Genomic DNA, 18778 nt, shown 5'->3' with positions numbered 1-18778 from the left:
AGCCTTGGGTTGATTTGCTTCCATTTTTTCCCTCTGGAGGCCAGGTACTGCCTGGGGGATGTTTTTGTAGTCTGGGGACAGCCAGAGCTGCCCTCCTGTTCTCAGGACAGGGGGATCACCCTGCTCAGGGGGCAGCAGGAGCCTCCTGCCTGGTCCTGTTCATCCCATCCCATCCCATCATCCCATGGATCCCATCCCATCCCATCCCATCCCATCCCATGGATCTCATCCAATCCCATCCCGTCCCATGGATCCCATCCTATGGATCCTGTCCCATCCTATGGATCCCATCCCATCCCACGGATCCCATCCTATGGATCCTGTCCCATCCCATAGATCCCATCCCATGGATCCCATCCCATGGATCCCATCCCAACCCATCCCATGGATCCCATCCCATGGATCCCATCCCATCCCATGGATACCATCCCATGGAGCCCATCCTATGGATCCCATCCCATCCCATGGATCCCATCCCACGGATCCCATCCTATGGATCCCGTCCCATCCCATAGATCCCATCCTATGGATCCCATCCCATCCCATGGATCCCATCCCATGGATCCCATCCTATGGATCCCATCCCATGGATCCCATCCCATGGATCCCATCCCAACCCATCCCATGGATCCCATCCCATGGATCCCATCCCATCCCATGGATACCATCCCATGGATCCCATCCCATGGAGCCCATCCTATGGATCCCATCCCATCCCATGGATCCCATCCCATGGATCCCATCCTATGGATCCCGTCCCATCCCATAGATCCCATCCTATGGATCCCATCCCATCCCATGGATCCCATCCCATGGATCCCATCCTATGGATCCCATCCCATCCCATGGATCCCATCCTATGGATACCATCCCATGGAGCCCATCCTATGGATCCCATCCCATCCCATCATCCCATCATCCCATGGATCCCATCCTATGGATCCCGTCCCATCCCATAGATCCCATCCTATGGATCCCATCCCATCCCATCATCCCATCATCCCATGGATCCCATCCTATGGATCCCGTCCCATCCCATAGATCCCATCCTATGGATCCCATCCCATCCCATGGATCCCATCCCATGGATCCCATCCTATGGATCCCATCCCATCCCATGGATCCCATCCTATGGATCCCATCCCATCCCACGGATCCCATCCTATGGATCCCATCCCATGGATCCCGTCCCATCCCATGGATCCCATCCTATGGATCCTGTCCCATCCTATGGATCCCATCCCATGGATCCCGTCCCATCCCATGGATCCCATCCTATGGATCCTGTCCCATCCTATGGATCCCATCCTATGGATCCTGTCCCATCCCATCCAATCCCATCCCAACCCATCCCACGGATCCCATCCTGTCTCATCCCATGGATCCCATCCCATGGATCCCGTCCCATCCCATAGATCCCATCCTATGGATCCCGTCCCATCCCATGGATCCCATCCTATGGATCCTGTCCCATCCCATGGATCCCATCCCATGGATCCCGTCCCATCCCATGGATCCCATCCTATGGATCCCGTCCCATCCCATGGATCCCATCCTATGGATCCCGTCCCATCCCATGGATCCCATCCTATGGATCCTGTCCCATCCCATGGATCCCATCCCATGGATCCCGTCCCATCCCATTATCCCTTTATCCCATTATCCCATCCCATCCGCTGGGGGGCGCTCGGGAGCGCCAGGCCGCGAAGAGGGCGCCCCCTGCAGGCCAAGGCGGGGCGGTACCGCCGCCAGCACAGGCTGCCGCGACTACAATTCCCAGCGCCCCTCGCGGCGGCGAGCGAACTACGGGTCCCGGCATGCCGCGCGCGGCGCGCCGTGCGTGCCGAGCAGGCCGCAGTGCGGGCCGGGGCCGCGGCGATGCTGGAGGAGGCGGGCGAGGTGCTGGAGTCGGTGCTCAAGGCCTCGTGCCTCCCGCTCAGCGTCCTGCTCTTCGTGCCCGCCGTGCTCCTGCTCCTGGGGCCGCCGCCCGCCGCCGAGGCGGCGCACGAGTTCACGGTCTACCGCATGCAGCAGTATGAGCTGGGCGGGCAGCCCTACGGTGAGGAACGGCACGGCACGGCCCGGCCGGGCTCGGTCCTGCCGGCAGCGGCTCCTTCAGGGCTGGTGGGGCCGTGGGAAGGGAGCCCCGAGCCCGGGGAGGAGCCCAGGGTAGGCCGTGAAGCCCCCATGGAGGGCGGCCCGGCCTAGGGGAGGCCGCGGGTGGGCTCGGGGGGCGCTGGGGGCGGCAGCAGCCGGGCCCGGGGCCAGGCCCAGGCGCAGCGGAGGCCGCAGGAGGGCCCCATCGGCTGGGTTTTACTGCCCAGGCTCAGCACGAGCAGCAGGGGGGCTGGGAGCTCCGTCGTGGTGACCTAGAGGTAGCCAAGGACCCCCGTCTGTGGGCTGAGGGCTCTGTGTTTTGGGGGTCCAGCTGCATCCCTCCTGCATTCTGGTAGACTCGGTTGTGAGCTCACTTTTGTCCTTTTGCCTTTGACTCCTTTATTGATTCCTCTTCGCTCTTCATCCTCTTCATCCTCAGCTCTGTGTTGCTCCAGTGGCTCCGTTTCAGAGCCTGTCCTCCCCCTGTGTTACAGCTGACCTTTACTTCCTCCGTTCTCTCACTTGCAGCCTGCTGATTGTGCAACACCTTTCTTTGGGTCAGAGGCACACCCTGTTCTGCGAGTCCTTGAGGTGCTGCAGCCCTCAGCCTCCTCCCGTGTGCCCACAAACCCAGAATCAAGGCTTGTTTCTGGGTCTTCTGTAGAGATTTTATTCCAGGCCAGGGCACGTGCTGTGTCTGTGAGTGACTCTTCCTACAGAGTTAACAATGAGCAACCTCACGTTTAATTTGTGCTGTCCATGAGACACCAGCTCCCATTCTTTCAGATCTTAATAAGTTCAAATATATGAGTTATGAAACGCAGCTGTGCCCGTGTACTTCTTAAACACTTCACGCTTCTGCTGGCTTCTAAATAAATGAAATTATTTCTGGGTTCTTCCATCACAGTTCCTCAGAAGGTGTCCACATCTTGAGGGCTCTCTTGCTGACAGCCTCAGGAGCTCCCAGGCAGGCCCTGCATGGGGGTAGGACTCTCTGTCTCTCCTCCCTCCCTTCCTTGGCAGCTGTTTGTTGACAGGCTTAGCAGGGATGTGATTCAGCTGGCTTTGAATTTGCTTGCCCGGGTGTCCCCTCTGCCCAAGTGCTCACAATTTTTTGACCCCTTGAAAAGCCAGGTGTTGTTTTTTTAAGATGCTTCCAATTAACTTTTTCTGCTCTTTCTTTTCCTGGAGCGTTTTAGCTCGGTGGGCTGTGTGTCTCCTTTGTTCCTTCCTGCTCCCTTTGGGTAGCTGCTGTTCCTGTTCCTTGTGTGTTCTGAGATGTCCTTCAGGATAAAAGCTGTATTTCAGAGCAGCCTGAGTTGGAAGGGACCCACAAGAAGCACCGAGTCCAACTCTCAAAGGGAATGACCAAACCCATAACCTTGGTGTTATTAGCACCATGCTCTGACCAACTGAGCTGATTTGTGGTTCCAGATTCTCATATTCTTTTCCAAAAATACCAAGTAACAGGTTGCTGCTCAGCCTCTTCTTGCAGAGGGAAGATTTTTTTTGTCAGCATCACTTATAGAGCAATTTAAGAACAAGCTTGGACTTCCTCTGATGCTGATAGAATGAGAATTCTTCAGTTTGTAAATGAGGGATTATTAACCAGCTCTCTGTAGAGAAACTACAGAAAAGCAGCCTGTCAGGAAAATACTGTTGTGTCTGCTCCGCTTAGATGTCAGAGAGAGCAGAACTTCAGGTGCACACAATGCTGTGTTTACACATCATTCCTTTGGAAATGATGGAGGGATTATCCTCAATTTAAATTGTTTTTCTCTGGTTGGAGTGGGGGTGCTGTTGATGTTTGTTTGTTTAGTGTCAGAGGTCTGTGGGGAGAATTCACATTGTGCCTGGCCTCTGTTTCTGGGTGTGTGGCCCTCGCTGATACTGTGCAGGGGAAATGCTCCGTTTAGGAAATGCGGATTTTTCTTGTTTAGGTGTTTCTGTGACCTTTGACAAGACCAAACTAATGTTAGAGTTAAGCTAAGCCAGGTTTAAATCTAGTTCTTAGCAATGCTCCTGTTTGACAGAGACCACTTTGTGTGTCCCTGTGTGGGGACCCAGAACGATGAGCTCTCCAGTGGAGGTGCCAGAGTTATAGAAGAAGAAATTGAATTATAAATTGTAAGGTGGATTTGACCCTCTCTGTTTGCACAAGATGTCCTTTTGACCCTCCCTTGCCAGGAGCTTCTGGCAAGCCTGCTGTGCTCCCAGGAGATTGCATTTCCACGTGGGGGATTTGATCTGCAGGAACTGAGAGAAGGAGAGGGAGAGCCCTCAGGAGCAGCCTGCTCCTCTGGAACTCTGCCAGCTACAGAACCTTCCTTGGGGCTGAGTGGGAGCAGCCCTTGGGGTGACATGGGGCAGTGTGGTGTCCTTGGGGTACACATGGGCCAGTCTGGTGTCCTTTCATCAGGGGCTTCTGCACAGCTTGATCCTCCAGCGGGGAGAGGCTCTGGAGAGGCCAGGCTGTGTCCAGGTGTGTTGGTAATTAGGTGCAGGTGAGCAGACTGGGACCTTGTGTGTTGTGTTGAGGATTTAGGCTGGAAGGTGAGGCTGTGGGGTGTGGAACAAGGGGTGTTTGGCAGAATTTAGGCTGGAAGGTGAGGCTGTGGGGTGTGGAACAAGGGGTGTTTGGCAGAATTTAGGCTGGAAGGTGAGGCTGTGGGGTGTGGAACAAGGGATGTTTGGCAGAATTTAGGCTGGAAGGTGAGGCTGTGGGGTGTGGAACAAGGGGTGTTTGGCAGAATTTAGGCTGGAAGGTGAGGCTGTGGGGTGTGGAACAAGGGATGTTTGGCAGAATTTAGGCTGGAAGGTGAGGCTGTGGGGTGTGGAACAAGGGGGTCTGGAAGGTGAGGCTGTGGGGTGTGGAACAAGGGGTGTTTGGCAGGATTTAGGCTGGAAGGTGAGGCTGTGGGGTGTGGAACAGGGGGGTCTGGAAGGTGAGGCTGTGGAACAGGGGGGTCTGGCAGGATTTAGGCTGGAAGGTGAGGCTGTGGGGTGTGGAACAGGGGGGTCTGGCAGGATTTAGGCTGGAAGGTGAGGCTGTGGGGTGTGGAACAGGGGGGTCTGGCAGGATTTAGGCTGGAAGGTGAGGCTGTGGGGTGTGGAACAGGGGGTCTGGCAGGATTTAGGCTGGAAGGTGAGGCTGTGGGGTGTGGAACAGGGGGGTCTGGCAGGATTTAGGCTGGAAGGTGAGGCTGTGGGGTGTGGAACAGGGGGTTCTGGAAGGTGAGGCTGTGGAACAGGGGGGGTCTGGCAGGATTTAGGCTGGAAGGTGAGGCTGTGGGGTGTGGAACAGGGGGGTCTGGCAGGATGTGGCTGCACAGGAAATCCCACAGACCTCTGCTCCTTCTCGGACGAGGACGAAGAGGCAAACTCAGCTTTCTGCAGCTTCTGGCCTCTCTGCAGCCCTTCAGACTGTCCCCAGGAGTGTTCTGAGCAGGAGGCAGGCGGGAACAAGGGGAATAGGGTGCAGTGCCTTACCAGCCCTCTTGCTTTCCCTGCTGGCAGGCACCAGGAGCGCCGTGCTGAACACGGAGGCGCGCACCGTGGAAGCGGACGTGCTGAGCCGCCGCTGTGTCATGATGAGGCTGGTGGACTTCTCCTACGAGCAGTACCAGAAGGCTCTGCGCCAGTCAGCCGGGGCTGTGGTGATCATCCTGCCACGATCCATCTCCTCTGTCCCCCAGGATGTCGTGAGGGTAGACAAAAAAGTTTTCTTTCCCTTCCCATGGGAGGTGTATTGGAGAAAAGCTTGGTTGCTAAAAGGGCTGGAAGGTTCTGTTGTAACATACAACAAATCGTATTCTAATTTTAAAACTTCCCTCTCTGCTTTGGTTGTTGATTTTTCTTCTTGACACCTCTCGTGTTTAGCAGATGCTAAGTTTGTGTCTCACTTAAATCTTCAGCAATTCATGGAGATAGAGCCAGAAATGCTTGCTATGGAAACCATTGTGCCAGTCTACTTTGCGGTGGAAGATGAGGAGCTGCTGTCTATCTATGAACAAACACGGGCTGCTTCTGCATCACAGGGCTCTGCCTCAGCTGCAGAAGGTAAGTTCTAACAAGGAGGAAAAAAGTTTTGAGGAAGACAGGCCTGTTCCCACCTCTTGGAGGAGACTGCTGTGTCATCTGCACCACGAACAGGTGTTCTGTCACCTTTGTGTTTATTCTGTCTTTGTCAAAGTGTTTAGAGATTCAGTGGAAGAAAAGCACAGGATAAGAAAACATTACTTGACTATATTTGGACATACAGTTGCAGGAAGTGCTCAGCTTCACACTGTTTCAAGTAAGGTAGAAATCAAAACTAGATTAAATCAACATTGAAAATGTGAAGTGATGATGGTGTGTTGGTAGAAGCTGAAGCTTTTTGTCTGGCCACAAGTCAGTTTGATGCTTCCATGTAAATAATATGACTGCCTTATTGACCTGCTGGTTATGGCTAAGTTTAGTACTGCTGGGGGAAAGTTTTTGACCAGCCAAAATACTGGAATTTTAGGACAGAACGAAGAAGCAACAAGATTCTATGTCATTGCATAAGCACCAGTGACAAGTGAGAGGGCTGAAATGGTTTAAAGCTGATCTCTCCAAAGCTCAGCTAGCAGGAGAAAGGAAGGGATGAAACTTCCCCAGGTGTACATTGTGGGGGTTTTTTTGGTGTTTTTGTTTCAGTTCTGCTGCACACAGCAACTGCCAATGGCTTCCAGATGGTGACCAGTGGGGCTCAAAGCAAAGCTATCAATGACTGGCTCATCCCCAGTGTGGAGGTGAGTTGTGTATGGATTCAAACTGGCAACATTGATGAGGTGACTTCTTTTATTGGGATTTTATTAGACATTTGGTCTGACAGGGCAAGTCAGGGGAGTCTCAGCCAAGTATCTGAATTCCTCACAAGTGAGGCCACAGCAGACTCAGCAGGAATGTAGAAGTCAGGCTGTCCTTGTACAGGCACACAAGAGGTGATGGGGAGTGACACTGCTCTCTTTCCTCTTCAGGGAAGGCTGACAGGCCTGGGTGGAGAAGACCTGCCCACTGTTGTGATAGTTGCCCACTATGATTCCTTTGGAGTGGCTCCAGTGAGTATTCTTTTTCCTGCAGCTCTCTGTTCCTGTCCTTTTTCCCTCTGCCCATGTGCCTTAAGGCTGTGGGGCAGTTACAAGTGGAGCACAGTGCTGTGCTGCCCTGCAGCCGTTCTGGTAGCTGGGAGTCAGTGTAGGTTTGTCACCTTGTGTCTGTCCCACCTCATCCCGCAGTGGCTGTCCCATGGGGCTGACTCCAATGGCAGTGGAATCTCAGTGCTGCTGGAACTGGCCAGGCTCTTCTCTCGGCTCTACACCTACAGAAGGACCCATGCTGGGTGAGGACCTGCTCTGTTTGGGGTTAGATGTGTGTAGCTGACGTGGAGGGGATGCTGTGGGAAGCAGATTCCATCCTCAAGCACTGGGAGCTCCCCACTTTTAATTTGTCCTGCCGTTACCTGAGTATGTGGCATGGGGAAGTGTTAATGGACAGTTTGCCTTGGATGTCAGATGCAAGTGGTTGTGATTTCACCACACCTCCAAGGCTGAGTGCAGGAATTCTTAAAGTGCAGCATGCTAACCCTTTTCTGGCTTATTGATGTGCAGGTATAACTTGCTGTTCTTTGCATCTGGAGGTGGCAAGTTTAATTATCAAGGAACCAAGCGGTGGCTGGAGGATAATTTGGACCACACTGGTGAGTAAGGGGCTGGTTGTGCTAAATGTCTATAATTAATTGTCAGCTCTCCTGTGAGAATCTTCTTGTGTGAGGCTTACTTTTTTAGGGGGGTGGAAATCCCAGCACAAGAGATAGCAATAAAGGTTTGGATTTTTCTGTTCCAGATTCCAGCCTGCTGCAGGACAATGTAGCATTTGTTCTCTGCCTTGACACTCTGGGCAGAGGCAATAGCCTTCATCTTCATGTCTCAAAGCCTCCCAAAGAGGGCACCTTGCAGCATGCATTTCTGAGAGAACTGGAGATGGTAAGGAAAAGCATTTTAGGTTCATGGGAACTTGGGACTTACTATACAGCTCTCCATGAGAGGAAGGAAGATGTGAAGAAAGGGTGTGCTATTGAAATAATTCATGTATTGTTTAGAATCACTTGATTTGAAGTGCAGAGAAATCCTCATGCCACAGTCCCAAGTGAAGCAGACTAGATCTGCAAATTCTACCCTGTACAGACATTAAAACAGCTCTTTTTGACCTGAAAATCCAGCTTTAATAGTGTCAATAACTGCACCTTACGTACTGGAACACACAGAAGTGGGTGTAGGCAGACAGGGCAGTGCAGGGTGGGACTCTGCAGCGGGCAGCACCCCTGAATGACTTGCCCTTGTCCACAGGTTGTTGCCAGCCAGTTCCCAGAGGTGAAGTTTTCCATGGTGCACAAGAAGATCAACCTGGCAGAGGACATGCTGGCGTGGGAGCACGAGCGGTTCGCCATCCGACGCTTGCCAGCGTTCACCATCTCGCACCTGGAGAGCCACCGGGACAGCCTGCGCAACAGCATCATGGACAGGAGGTGAGGGGCCCTGGGCAAGCAGGGCTGGGCTTTAAATCCAGCCCAGAAACCCACACTGCCTCACAAGTGCTTGTGTTGTTCTGATGGTCAGGGCACAGGTGACAAACGTTGGGAGTTGGGCTCTGGATTCAGGTTCAGTGAAAAAGGGTTGTTTCTGGAGGAAGCTGCTGCCATTGGCAAGTCCATGATCCCCTCTTTTGCTTTAGGGCACGAGTAGACACTAAAGCACTGACCAGGAACACTCAGATCATTGCTGAGGCTTTGACAAGGGTCATCTACAATCTAACAGAAAAGGTAAGAGGTGCCTACCTTGCAGTGCTGGCCAGACTTGTCCTGCCCAGCCAAGCTCAAAAATAACCTGGTTTTGTTTTGTTTTGTTTTGTTTTTTTCTTTTCCATTTTCCCTTGCAGGGAGCACCTGCAGATATGCAGATCTTCACAGATCAGATGGTAAGAACAGTGCATTATTTTTGTAACCTGTGGAACCTAGAGTCTGGGAGAGAGCTCTGGTGTGTGGTTGACTCCCTTTCTCTGGTGGTATTTTTCTGTAGCAAATCCAGCAGGAGCAACTGGAGTCAGTGATGGACTGGCTGAGCAGTCAGCCCAGGGCTGCCCAGCTGATTGATAAAGACAGCACCTTCCTCAACACCTTAGAATATTATATGGGACGCTACCTGAAGGATGTCAAGCAGCATCATGTGAAGGCAGACAAACGGTAAGAAAAGACAGGAAAGAACCAGACAGGGCATGTAAACTGGCCTCCCCCTGGACAGAATTTTGTCTCATAGCTGCAGCTTTCCTGGTTTCTTGACATGCAGCTTTGTTCTTTTCTGTTCTCCCATCAGTTTTGGTTCATGCTTGGTGTTCTCCCAGAGAAAGCTGCTCATGATTCCTCACAGCACAGGAACAAGGCCCAGCAGCTCCCTCTGTGTGAAAAGCTTGTTTTTAAACTGTTTTGGTTCCACTGTTCCCACTCTGAGAGCAGGAGATGAAGTTTTGGTTAATTACGAAAAGGCAGCTTCCATCCTGTTGAACCTGCTCGGGCTGAAGCTGTTTCAGTGAACAGAGGGAGGAATCTTTCATGTTCAGCCTCTTTGGAGACAGCTGAACACCAGCATGAGTTCTGAATTGTGTCCTTGGGCTTCTGATAGTAGGAAAAGAAAGTCCTGGTGACTAAAATCAGCTCAAAACCAGTGTGGGAGGTGGTTATGCTTGCCTGGTTGGGTGAACTCGGAAACAGCTCTAGGCTGTCCTGACTGCAGGGTCCAGAAGTGCAGCAGAATCTGAAAAATGTCTCCTTTGCACAGGGACCCCGAGTTTGTTTTCTATGACCAGCTGAAGCAGGTGATGAATGCATACAGGTATGGAATTCCCTTAGGCATGCTGGGCTGTTGTCTCACCCCTTGGCAGGAGCTGCTGTAGCAATTTCATGTGCACTTTTCCTTATTCCAGGGTCAAGCCAGCAATCTTTGACCTGCTCCTGGCTGTCTGTATCGCAGCCTACCTTGGTGTTGCCTATGTTGCAGTGCAGGTAAGAGACACAGATGTATTATTTTCCTTATAAAACAAGTTAGATACAGGAATTCACGCAGTGCCAGCACTAAAGCTGGAATAATAATGCCACTTATCTGTGCTGTAGGCAGTCTCTTGCCATTCTAGTGCAAACCTGTTTTTAAGAGCTGTTTCTTGTATTCAAGGACATGCATAACTCACTTGCTAACCTATTTTGGCTCCAAACTGAAACTTTACAACAAATTTTAGTTACCTTGATAATTTAAAGGTTTGTAGCTTGTACTGTTAGGAAATATCTGAACTTGGGATGCAGCTTAGAAATGCATCTTCAGAGCTTTGCTTTCTTTTTTCAATGAAACCAGAAATACATCCTGTGTCCATACCTCTGGAAATGTGATACTCCATGCCTTGGCCAGCCAAATTAAATGTAGTGTTTTTGTGTCAATGTTAACCAAGACAGTGTGAGCAAGCCTTTGTTCCTGCCTGGGTTCATGAAGGACATGAATGAAAGGGAAGCTTTTTAGGTCACTCAATTTTGATCACTTTGTGTCTGTTATTTATTTAGGGAAACTACAAGCATTAAAAATGTGTAAGAATATAAACAAGAGGAAAAACATACTTTGATCTCTATTAGCAATCTTCATTAGTTCTGTTACTTGAATTTGAAATTACTTGAAGCCTGGATCTTGTTACATCTGTCAAATACCAAATCAAAATACAATCAACCCCAGCAAAATCAAAAGAGGAATTAAGTGAATTTCTAAGTCAATGGGGAAATGGTGAAAGAGAGGATCCAGTTAAAGAATTGTGAATTGCTGGGAATCTCTGTGTTTGCCTGGTTCATTTTTACCTTCCTGAAACTGCTGGCAGCAGTGTTTCTATAGAGACCAGGAACCAGCATGTATTGAAATCTGAAGCTTTCTCCTCGCCTTCAGAAGGAACAGAATTGCATTAAAAATAAAAGTTAAAAGTCTTTAACACATCTTCACAATGAGGTGATACAGACCTGCACAAACACTTCTGTAAGCCATCATTTTCTGTATAACTTGGTTTCCTTGTCATAATTCCTCATCCATCAAGTCCCACTCCATCTTCAGGATGAGTGGTTGATGCAAACAAGGCACTGCATTTCCACACTGGTATTGTTCTAAGCCTTCTGCTAAGCTGTGTGTTTAGAACTGTCATGGTTACTTTTTTTCCTTCTGTTTCCAGCACTTTGGTCTCCTTTACAAGATGATACAGAGATTATCCCTTAAAACCAAGCAGCAGTGAAGCACCAAGTCCCCCCACCCAGCAGCACTGAGCCATCGGTGAGCCCATTGGGAGCCTTCTGCCTTCCACTGAACCCTGCTGTTCCTTTTCCTTTGTCTCCTCTTTGCTACTGTATAGAGGGGAGGAAGGCATAAAGAAAATGAAATTTTAACTCTCGTGCACCTGTGAAAGTGCTTTTCTTCACCTTCTTCCCCTGACTTGCACCATGTCTGATTTTTCCTTTGCATTTTGGTGAGGGAGAGGCTGAGAGACTTCAGCAATTCCTGCAGTCTGATTTTGGGCAGCTTCTCTGAGTGTCACACAAAGTCCAGCACCTTCATGGACACTGTCACACAGCCAGCCTGGAAACTGAAACTACAGCCTCACGTGGCATCTTTGCCCAGCAAACAAGGACTTGGAGCAGTTGTTTAAAAGAAAAAAGAAAAAACAAACCAAACAAACAAAAAGTGCACATACAAATTAAATAGAATGCAATTAGCATGTTTCCTTTTGGCACCTCTTCCTCGAGTTCACTGCCTGGCTTTAGGGAGTTGTGCTGAGCAAGCAGTGTCTGCAGCAAGCACCTTTTTGCATTTTGTTCAAACTCACCCCCTCTTAGGAGGTGCACTGGGAGTGATCTTGACTTCCCAGGATGAGGAAAGATTAAGATGGGTTTCTGGCATGAGGGATCTTGCCAGGGACAGGTTCTAGCCTGTCTCTCTTGGAGGATGCATTTTGCTGTGTGCTTGATTTCTCTGGAGGTTTTTGGTCTTTGAACAGTTCACAGCTGCCACCACTCTGTGCTAAACTCTTGCTTGATTTTTGAGGGGTGTTCCATAGTCCAGCAGCTGCAGGGTCATGTGCTGTGCTTTCCATGTACTTACACAAGCTGGTTCTGTTGATAATGAGAGCAAGAGCAGCTCAGACCTGGAAAATTTATTGAAATACTACAAGCCCTAGGCTAGTTGTAGGTCTGGAAGATAACCCTGAGCACTGTCCTGCCATCCAGCAAGTTTTGAGTCCTTTTCTGTAACCTCTTCTCTGTACATGAGGTCTCTTCACATGCCACAGTGACACTTTTTTTAAAATTTAAGCTACTACTTGTAATTAAAGCAGCATATCTCACAGAGGCCGAAATTTTTGAATTGAGGTGGACATTTTTTCTGTGTAGGCAAGGAAAATTCCAGCTGTGGATTCCTGTCTGCACACACCTGCTGTGCACATGCTTGTTAGAAAAGGGGTTGTTGTGGCCAGTCACTGTCCTTTGGGTGGGCACCAAAGCACTGATTTCCATCCTCCTTTGTTTATTTTACTGTAGTCTCCTTCTTGGAGTACCCTTATCCCATGATGTGTCCTTTCTGCTACTTTAAATATGTAGCAACCTGTTCTTTAAAGGGTTTTGTCTTTTCCAGGAAAGCCTGCTGGTGTCAGTGGCTCACCGTGGTGCCAGCATGGTGCCAAGCACTCCAGAACTATCAGCCACACTGGGAAATTTGCCTTTTCCTCATCTTTGGAGTGCTCATTTGAAATGTGTCTCTCTGCATGCGAAGTGCTCGTGGCACTCCTCTGCCAAATGAATTTATAATGACTTCAGAAGTTGCTGGAGTGGCTGAAAGGCAAGCCTTGATTGTTTTCCACTGGTTTTTATGCTCTGCCCATAGAGACTGCATCTGCTGTGCCCTGGGGAGCTGCATGCCCTGGGCTGGGTAGGTTTAGAACATGCATGGTACAGTGGCTCTCTGAAGAACTCTGTAGGCTCTGAATATCTGAGAGTAGTTTGAGTCCTCCAGCTGCAGCATCCATTTCTGGTATGTTACACTTAAGGAGGTGATGATCCCTCCAGTCTAGTAGATTATTTCACCAGTCTTAATGATTACTTTGCTGAGAAAAATAGAAAAATAATATTAGCAATGCTGCTGCAGCTTGAGTTGATGTGTGTAAAATTTGCCAGTAGTGGGCAAGAGTGAACAGAACAGACCTGGGGCTTGTTCCTTGCTGTGGAAAATGTCAGCCTTCAGTCTTCCAGATGAGAAGCTCAAAGTTCAGAGTCAAAAACTTCCACCCAGTCTGTTTGCAGAAGCTGTAGCACAAAGAAAACACCTTAGCTCTGTGTGGTCTCAGCAGTGAACTGTTATCACTCCTGATGCAGTGCCAGAAGCCAGTGGAAACAACCTAAAAAAAAGATGGATAAGATTAATGAGGAGAGTTCATAAACCTGAGGGGCAGTTGGGTGGTACACTGCTGTCTCCCACACAATGTTAGTTTGTCCTGTAATCCTTTGTGTCTCTCTCCCTGGCTGCCATAAAAAGTAGTTTGTACAACAGATAAAAGTTTTTGCTTTTGATCAAAGTGCACGTGCACTGAAACATAAACGCTCAAATCTGGGGTAGTCAAATTCCAACTTCCTCATAGCTGGAGCAGAGTGCCCATCCTGGGATTGAGCTTAGTTCCCACATTGTTGTTTGCTTGGGTAAGTCAACAGAGAAGCTTGCAAAGAGCCCCTGGAGCTGATCTGCACTGCAGCATAACTGATCAATTCAGTCACCAACACAAAGGCACAAATCCAGCAGGTGTTGTGATAAAATAAAGGTTCTCCACAACGTTGCAGAAGAGCTCTGTATAGCTGATTCTTGTTGCCCTTATTTTTACCTATCCTCTTTTTTTGAGGAGTTTGCCTGGCCTGTAGGGAAGAGCATGGAAGGCATTATATCCACATACACACAAGTGGCTAGCAGTTGATATTCCTAGCCAGAAATCCATTTTCTTTGCTATTTATCTGACTTCACCTGTTGTCCTGATGCTGTCAAGAGTCTGCAGCTCACAAAAAAAATGGTTTTCCAGCAGGGTTTAACTGAAGCTGTTAGTTCCTTCTGTCCACTTCCACCTGCGTGGGCACTGTTGGGAATTGTTTGGGAGTAATTTGGATTATTGTAGTTCATCTCCCAAATGAGAGGGGTTGGTTTATTGTTGGGAGAGAAGTAATGCTGTGCAATATGAACTCCATTCTTCTACTCAGTGCAGAAAAAATCCTGGAAGCCAGAATGGAATTAGATCTCCCACTGTCTGTGGCTGGAAGTCACCAGTCTATTTAGACATTCAAAACCACAGCTGTACCCAAAATTGCTGTGGGGCTTGGTTTTGAGGGTGTTTTATTTGTTTTAAATCTCATGCTCTTACATTGTTCATGGCCCAAACCCAAATCCCAGGCTGCTCCTGCACCCCGTGTTTAAGCTGGGTTTTACATTTCATTTGGTCTTGACTCACCAATTTGAAATGCTGGGGCTGCTCCTGGATGTCTCAGAAAATTGGGCCTCTGGGTATTTGTGTGTGGACTCCTGCTTGCTCACTTTAATCTGTTTAGTTTCCATTTGTAGTTACTGCATAGCAACTCCAAGGTTATAATCTGGAATATTTGCAGCTCAGGAAAATGATTTGATTTATCTAGCAATGTTAACTCAATTATTTATCTCTTGTGTGCCCTGAAGAACAAATGTATATTGAGGTGAATATTTAAAAGCTAATAGAAAATTCAATGCAGTTGATTTACATATTTTAGGACTGTAAATGTAATAATATTTAAGTATTTTAACTTTGGGGTTTTTTTTATTTGTTTGTCCCCCTTTCCCCTGGAAAATAAACCAAGTGAATAGGCTTGATGGATAGATTTGTCAGAGAACTATTTGCTCACAAAAATGGAATCTCCTTGCATTATTTGGAGGAGTAGACGCCTCTACAAAATGGGAGAAAATCTATGTATTTAAAAACTTCATCCTGTCTATCAGAAGTAAAATAGTATGACAGAAAACATTTACACACTCCAAGCATGACTCCAGCACCTTGTGGTGAGCAAATTCCTATTTATTCTGAAGATTTGTGCTCATGTGAAGCAATTAAAGATTCTATGCAAAACAGCTTTGGTACTGTGAAAAACTGGTTACCTCAGCAGCCAGCACTGCGTGCTCACGGAGATTGTTGTGCCTCTGTCCTTACCCGATGCCTGTTTTGAACACTAAACTATTTATTCCAATTACAAGCATTGCAAGAGATCTGTTCCCTGAGCATGAGTTTGTCAGAGTCGTGACCAGAGGTGTGGAGCGGCAGAAGGGGAGAGCTGGATGTGCACTCACCCTGATGCTGAGCGTCCCAGCGGTTCTCCTTGTGAAACCCTTCCAGAACCAGCGGCGTGCGGGGCTGAGCGGTGTCCCCGCGGTGACACGGGGCGGTGACAGACACGGGGCGGCTCCGCTGCTGCCCAGGTCCCAGAGCGACAGGAGCATCTCCCGCTGCCAGCCCCGGCCTGGCTCAGCCGCTGTCCCGCCCTGGGCACCGCTCCGGAGCGTGTATCCCAGCTCTAGAAATGTATCATCATTGTTCTCTCTACACAGGTGTCCCCTCTACCTCCTCTGCTTGGAACAGTGCGTTTCTGGAGCTGGTGTGCCCAAAATCACAGCCCTTTGGCACAGGCGCGGAACGGCAGCCCCAGGATGCCGAGCGGGGCTCAACTCTCACACGGCTGCGGGGCAGGTGCGGCCTCGGCATCCCTGTTCCGGGGCAGGTGTGGCCTTGGCATCCCCGTTCTGGGGCAGGTGCGGCCTCGGCATCCCCGTTCCGGGGCAGGTGCGGCCTCCGCATCCCCATTCTGGGGCAGGTGTGGCCTTGGCATCCCCGTTCTGGGGCAGGTGCGGCCTCGGCATCCCCGTTCTGGGGCAGGTGCGGCCTCGGCATCCCCATTCCGGGGCAGATGTGGCCTCGGCATCCCCATTCCGGGGCAGATGTGGTCTCGGCATCCCCATTCTGGGGCAGGTGCGGCCTCGGCATCCCCGTTCCGTCCGTTCCAGGGCTTCTCTTCCTTCTCCGCTTCCCTGCCGGCAGCGGGGACACGTGGCTGCCTGTCCACGGGTCCCTGCCGGGTCCCTGCGGCTGCTGCTGGGGATGCTGAGGTGCCAGGAGGATGCTGAGGTCCTGGCTCCTCCGACCAGGCTGTTCAAAGTGGTGACACGTCTTTCTAGAAAAAAAAGACATCTCTTCTGAGTGAGAGGAAAGGTTGAAAACGAAGGTGACAGGAGCTGCTGGGACAAGGCAGTGAAGGGGAGGGTGTATTCCAGCGATGGAGAGCAAAGAGCTGCTCTAGAAATGTATCATCATTGCTCTCTCTACACAGGTGTCCCCTCTACCCCCTCTGCTTGTAGCAGTGCATTTTTGGAGCTGGGATGCCTGCTGTCCCCTCACAGCCCTCTGGCACATGGAGCAAACCCTACAGGCTGAGGGGCAGCTCATCGCAGGGCTGGGTTTGACACAGGCTCTGTCATGTCATTATCACAGAATTAACTAGGCTGGAAAAGACCTTTGAGATCACCCAGTCCAACCTATAATCATGTCAGTGCCCTGCTTTGAAGGGAAGGTCACTGTGGGCAGCAGGGAGTTCTTTGCTGACAGGAAGGGTGGTGTGAGAGCAGGGAGGAAGAAGGTCCAGCTGCCTTCCCTGGATGCAGACTGGGGCTGTGACAGCCACCCCACTCCAGCTTAGCCTGGCTCTCAGTGCAGGGAGACCTCTGCTTGCCACGCTGAGGCACTGGGAATTTGTACAGCCTGTAAGGGGCTGTGGGACTCGTAAAGGCAATTAAAGTTTTTATTCTTGGATGGTGCCTCTGTGGTAGCACTGACTAGTTCTGACTTGCATTTGGTTGACCATCTTTGAGTCAGATGGTTCGTACTCCTCAAGCTGGCATCCTCTCTGTTTCCTCCACGTGCCATTCTGGTTTTTTTCAGTAAAGATATTATTCTACTTTAGCAACTGGTTTATCTGTAGAGATTAAAAGGATTATTAAAAGGAGAGGCAGACAAACATCTCTTAGTTCCAGGCGCCCTTCTCTGTAGGTTGCTGTTGTTTCCCTTTTAGGAGAGTGCTCTGTGGTGGTTTTTTCTCATGGTGTGTTCCCAAATACTCCTGCTCTACAGAAGCAGTCAGGCAGCAGTCTACTCCAGGTCATGGGAAGGGCACACTAGAATATGAATCATTCAAAGGAACTGGTAATTAGGAGGCCTGTTAAATAGAGGGGAAGTTAAAGAATATCCCTTTCCCTCTGGCAGAGAAAAATGACAAACTACAGAAAGACTGGAGAGAGGCTATTTTATGCTTGAGCTCTAAATGGATCCCACTCTGCAATCAGCTGCAGCAAGCACAGCCTTCCTCAGCAAGGCTTTTCCAGACCTTACAACAGCTTGCGTCTTCCATCTATTTTTGGTTTTTCTCTTGCCCTGGTTTCCATAGTATCTGAATGCTTCATGCTCTTAAATATATCTGACACTTACAGCACCTTGGTGAAGTAGGAGGTACAAAGGGCCTTGCTCTTTGGAGCTGCTGGAGCTGGAACAGCCCGGGGATGTGTGGAAGATGTGGGGTGGAGTCCTGAGTGGAAAATGTGCTTTTCTAGAGGCTGGATTTGTCACTGCTGGGTTAGGGATAGCAGGAGAAAAGAAATCCTCATAAAACTTCTGAAAAAATATTTGAAGGGCTCCGTGGTGTAGCTGCTGGGAGCAGGGGTGGAGATGAGTAGATCTGGTGATTGCCACATTCTCCTCTAATCCTCTCTGCTTTATTCAGGTGCCACATTTCTTTCTCTCAAGTAATGAGAACATGAGAACAACTAGGTTGTGTCCTGAAGCCAGGTTGCTCATGCTGTGGGCTTAGTCCTGTGGAATATTTTTAATATAATATCTTAATACAGTGTAATGGGGAGTAATGGGAAGATAGAGAATTGACCAAAAAGGAGGAGATGAGTGAGAAGCAGTTGCTGTAGGGATGACCTCAAGAATCTGGGAATGCTCAGTCCTTTTATTTTTAAGGGGTACCCAGATGAAAGCATGTGACAGAAACAACCATTTCTGTGCTCCAGGAGTGTTTGGGGAGCAGGGGGAGAAGCCAGATCAAATCAGCAGAGCTTAATATCTTTGCTGATTAAAAGCAGGTCCAAACTGAACTCAGCTCGACTGAATAGTGCATGATTGTAGAGCTGAGGAGTTGCCTCTCATTATTTGGGAAAGGACGGCCCTGTGCCATTGTTTCCTGACCAACTTGCTTTCAAGCATTGGAAGAAAGAGTTTGCACACAACCCAAACTTCTTCCACAAGGTGGTGTGGTTTTGTTTGTTTATTTGGCTTTTGTTTTGTTTTTGAAATCAATCCTCATAGAACAGCTCCTTTTGATCACAAAGATATCTGGAATCTGTGATGGTCACTTTCAATTCACCCACTGCGACAACTTGGGTCAAAGAATCCATAAGCCTCAAAACTTAGTTAATTGTTGGGTTCTTGCAAAGTTAAAATGTTAAAACTCCCTAACTCTGAATCGGTTGGTAAAACAGATACTCAG

At 49.4% G+C, this 18778-nt stretch overlaps 1 protein-coding gene across 5 annotated transcripts; it reads left to right on the top strand.

The window, feature by feature from the left end:
* Positions 1 to 1821: 1821 nt before the first annotated feature.
* On the top strand, positions 1822 to 15317 carry NCLN (nicalin). 5 transcript variants are annotated; one of them, XM_068174003.1, is made up of 16 exons: positions 1822 to 2059; positions 5614 to 5804; positions 6012 to 6156; positions 6775 to 6869; positions 7098 to 7178; positions 7356 to 7459; positions 7728 to 7816; positions 7963 to 8102; positions 8466 to 8644; positions 8851 to 8938; positions 9055 to 9093; positions 9195 to 9358; positions 9951 to 10004; positions 10096 to 10174; positions 11368 to 11465; positions 15057 to 15317. In XM_068174003.1, exons 1-15 carry the CDS (start codon positions 1879 to 1881, stop codon positions 11425 to 11427), a joined length of 1689 nt encoding a protein of 562 aa, XP_068030104.1. In that variant the 5' UTR covers positions 1822 to 1878; the 3' UTR covers positions 11428 to 11465; positions 15057 to 15317. The 5 variants fall into 5 exon arrangements, with proteins under 5 accessions (XP_068030104.1, XP_068030103.1, XP_068030101.1 ...); XM_068174002.1 differs by having other exon boundaries at positions 15050 to 15317; XM_068174000.1 differs by having other exon boundaries at positions 12819 to 15317.
* The last annotated feature ends 3461 nt before the right edge of the window (positions 15318 to 18778 follow it).

The sequence above is a fragment of the Anomalospiza imberbis genome, chromosome 27 (assembly GCF_031753505.1).
Source record: "Anomalospiza imberbis isolate Cuckoo-Finch-1a 21T00152 chromosome 27, ASM3175350v1, whole genome shotgun sequence".
Lineage (NCBI taxonomy): Eukaryota > Metazoa > Chordata > Aves > Passeriformes > Viduidae > Anomalospiza > Anomalospiza imberbis.
This window is presented reverse-complemented; position numbering and strand designations above follow the sequence as displayed.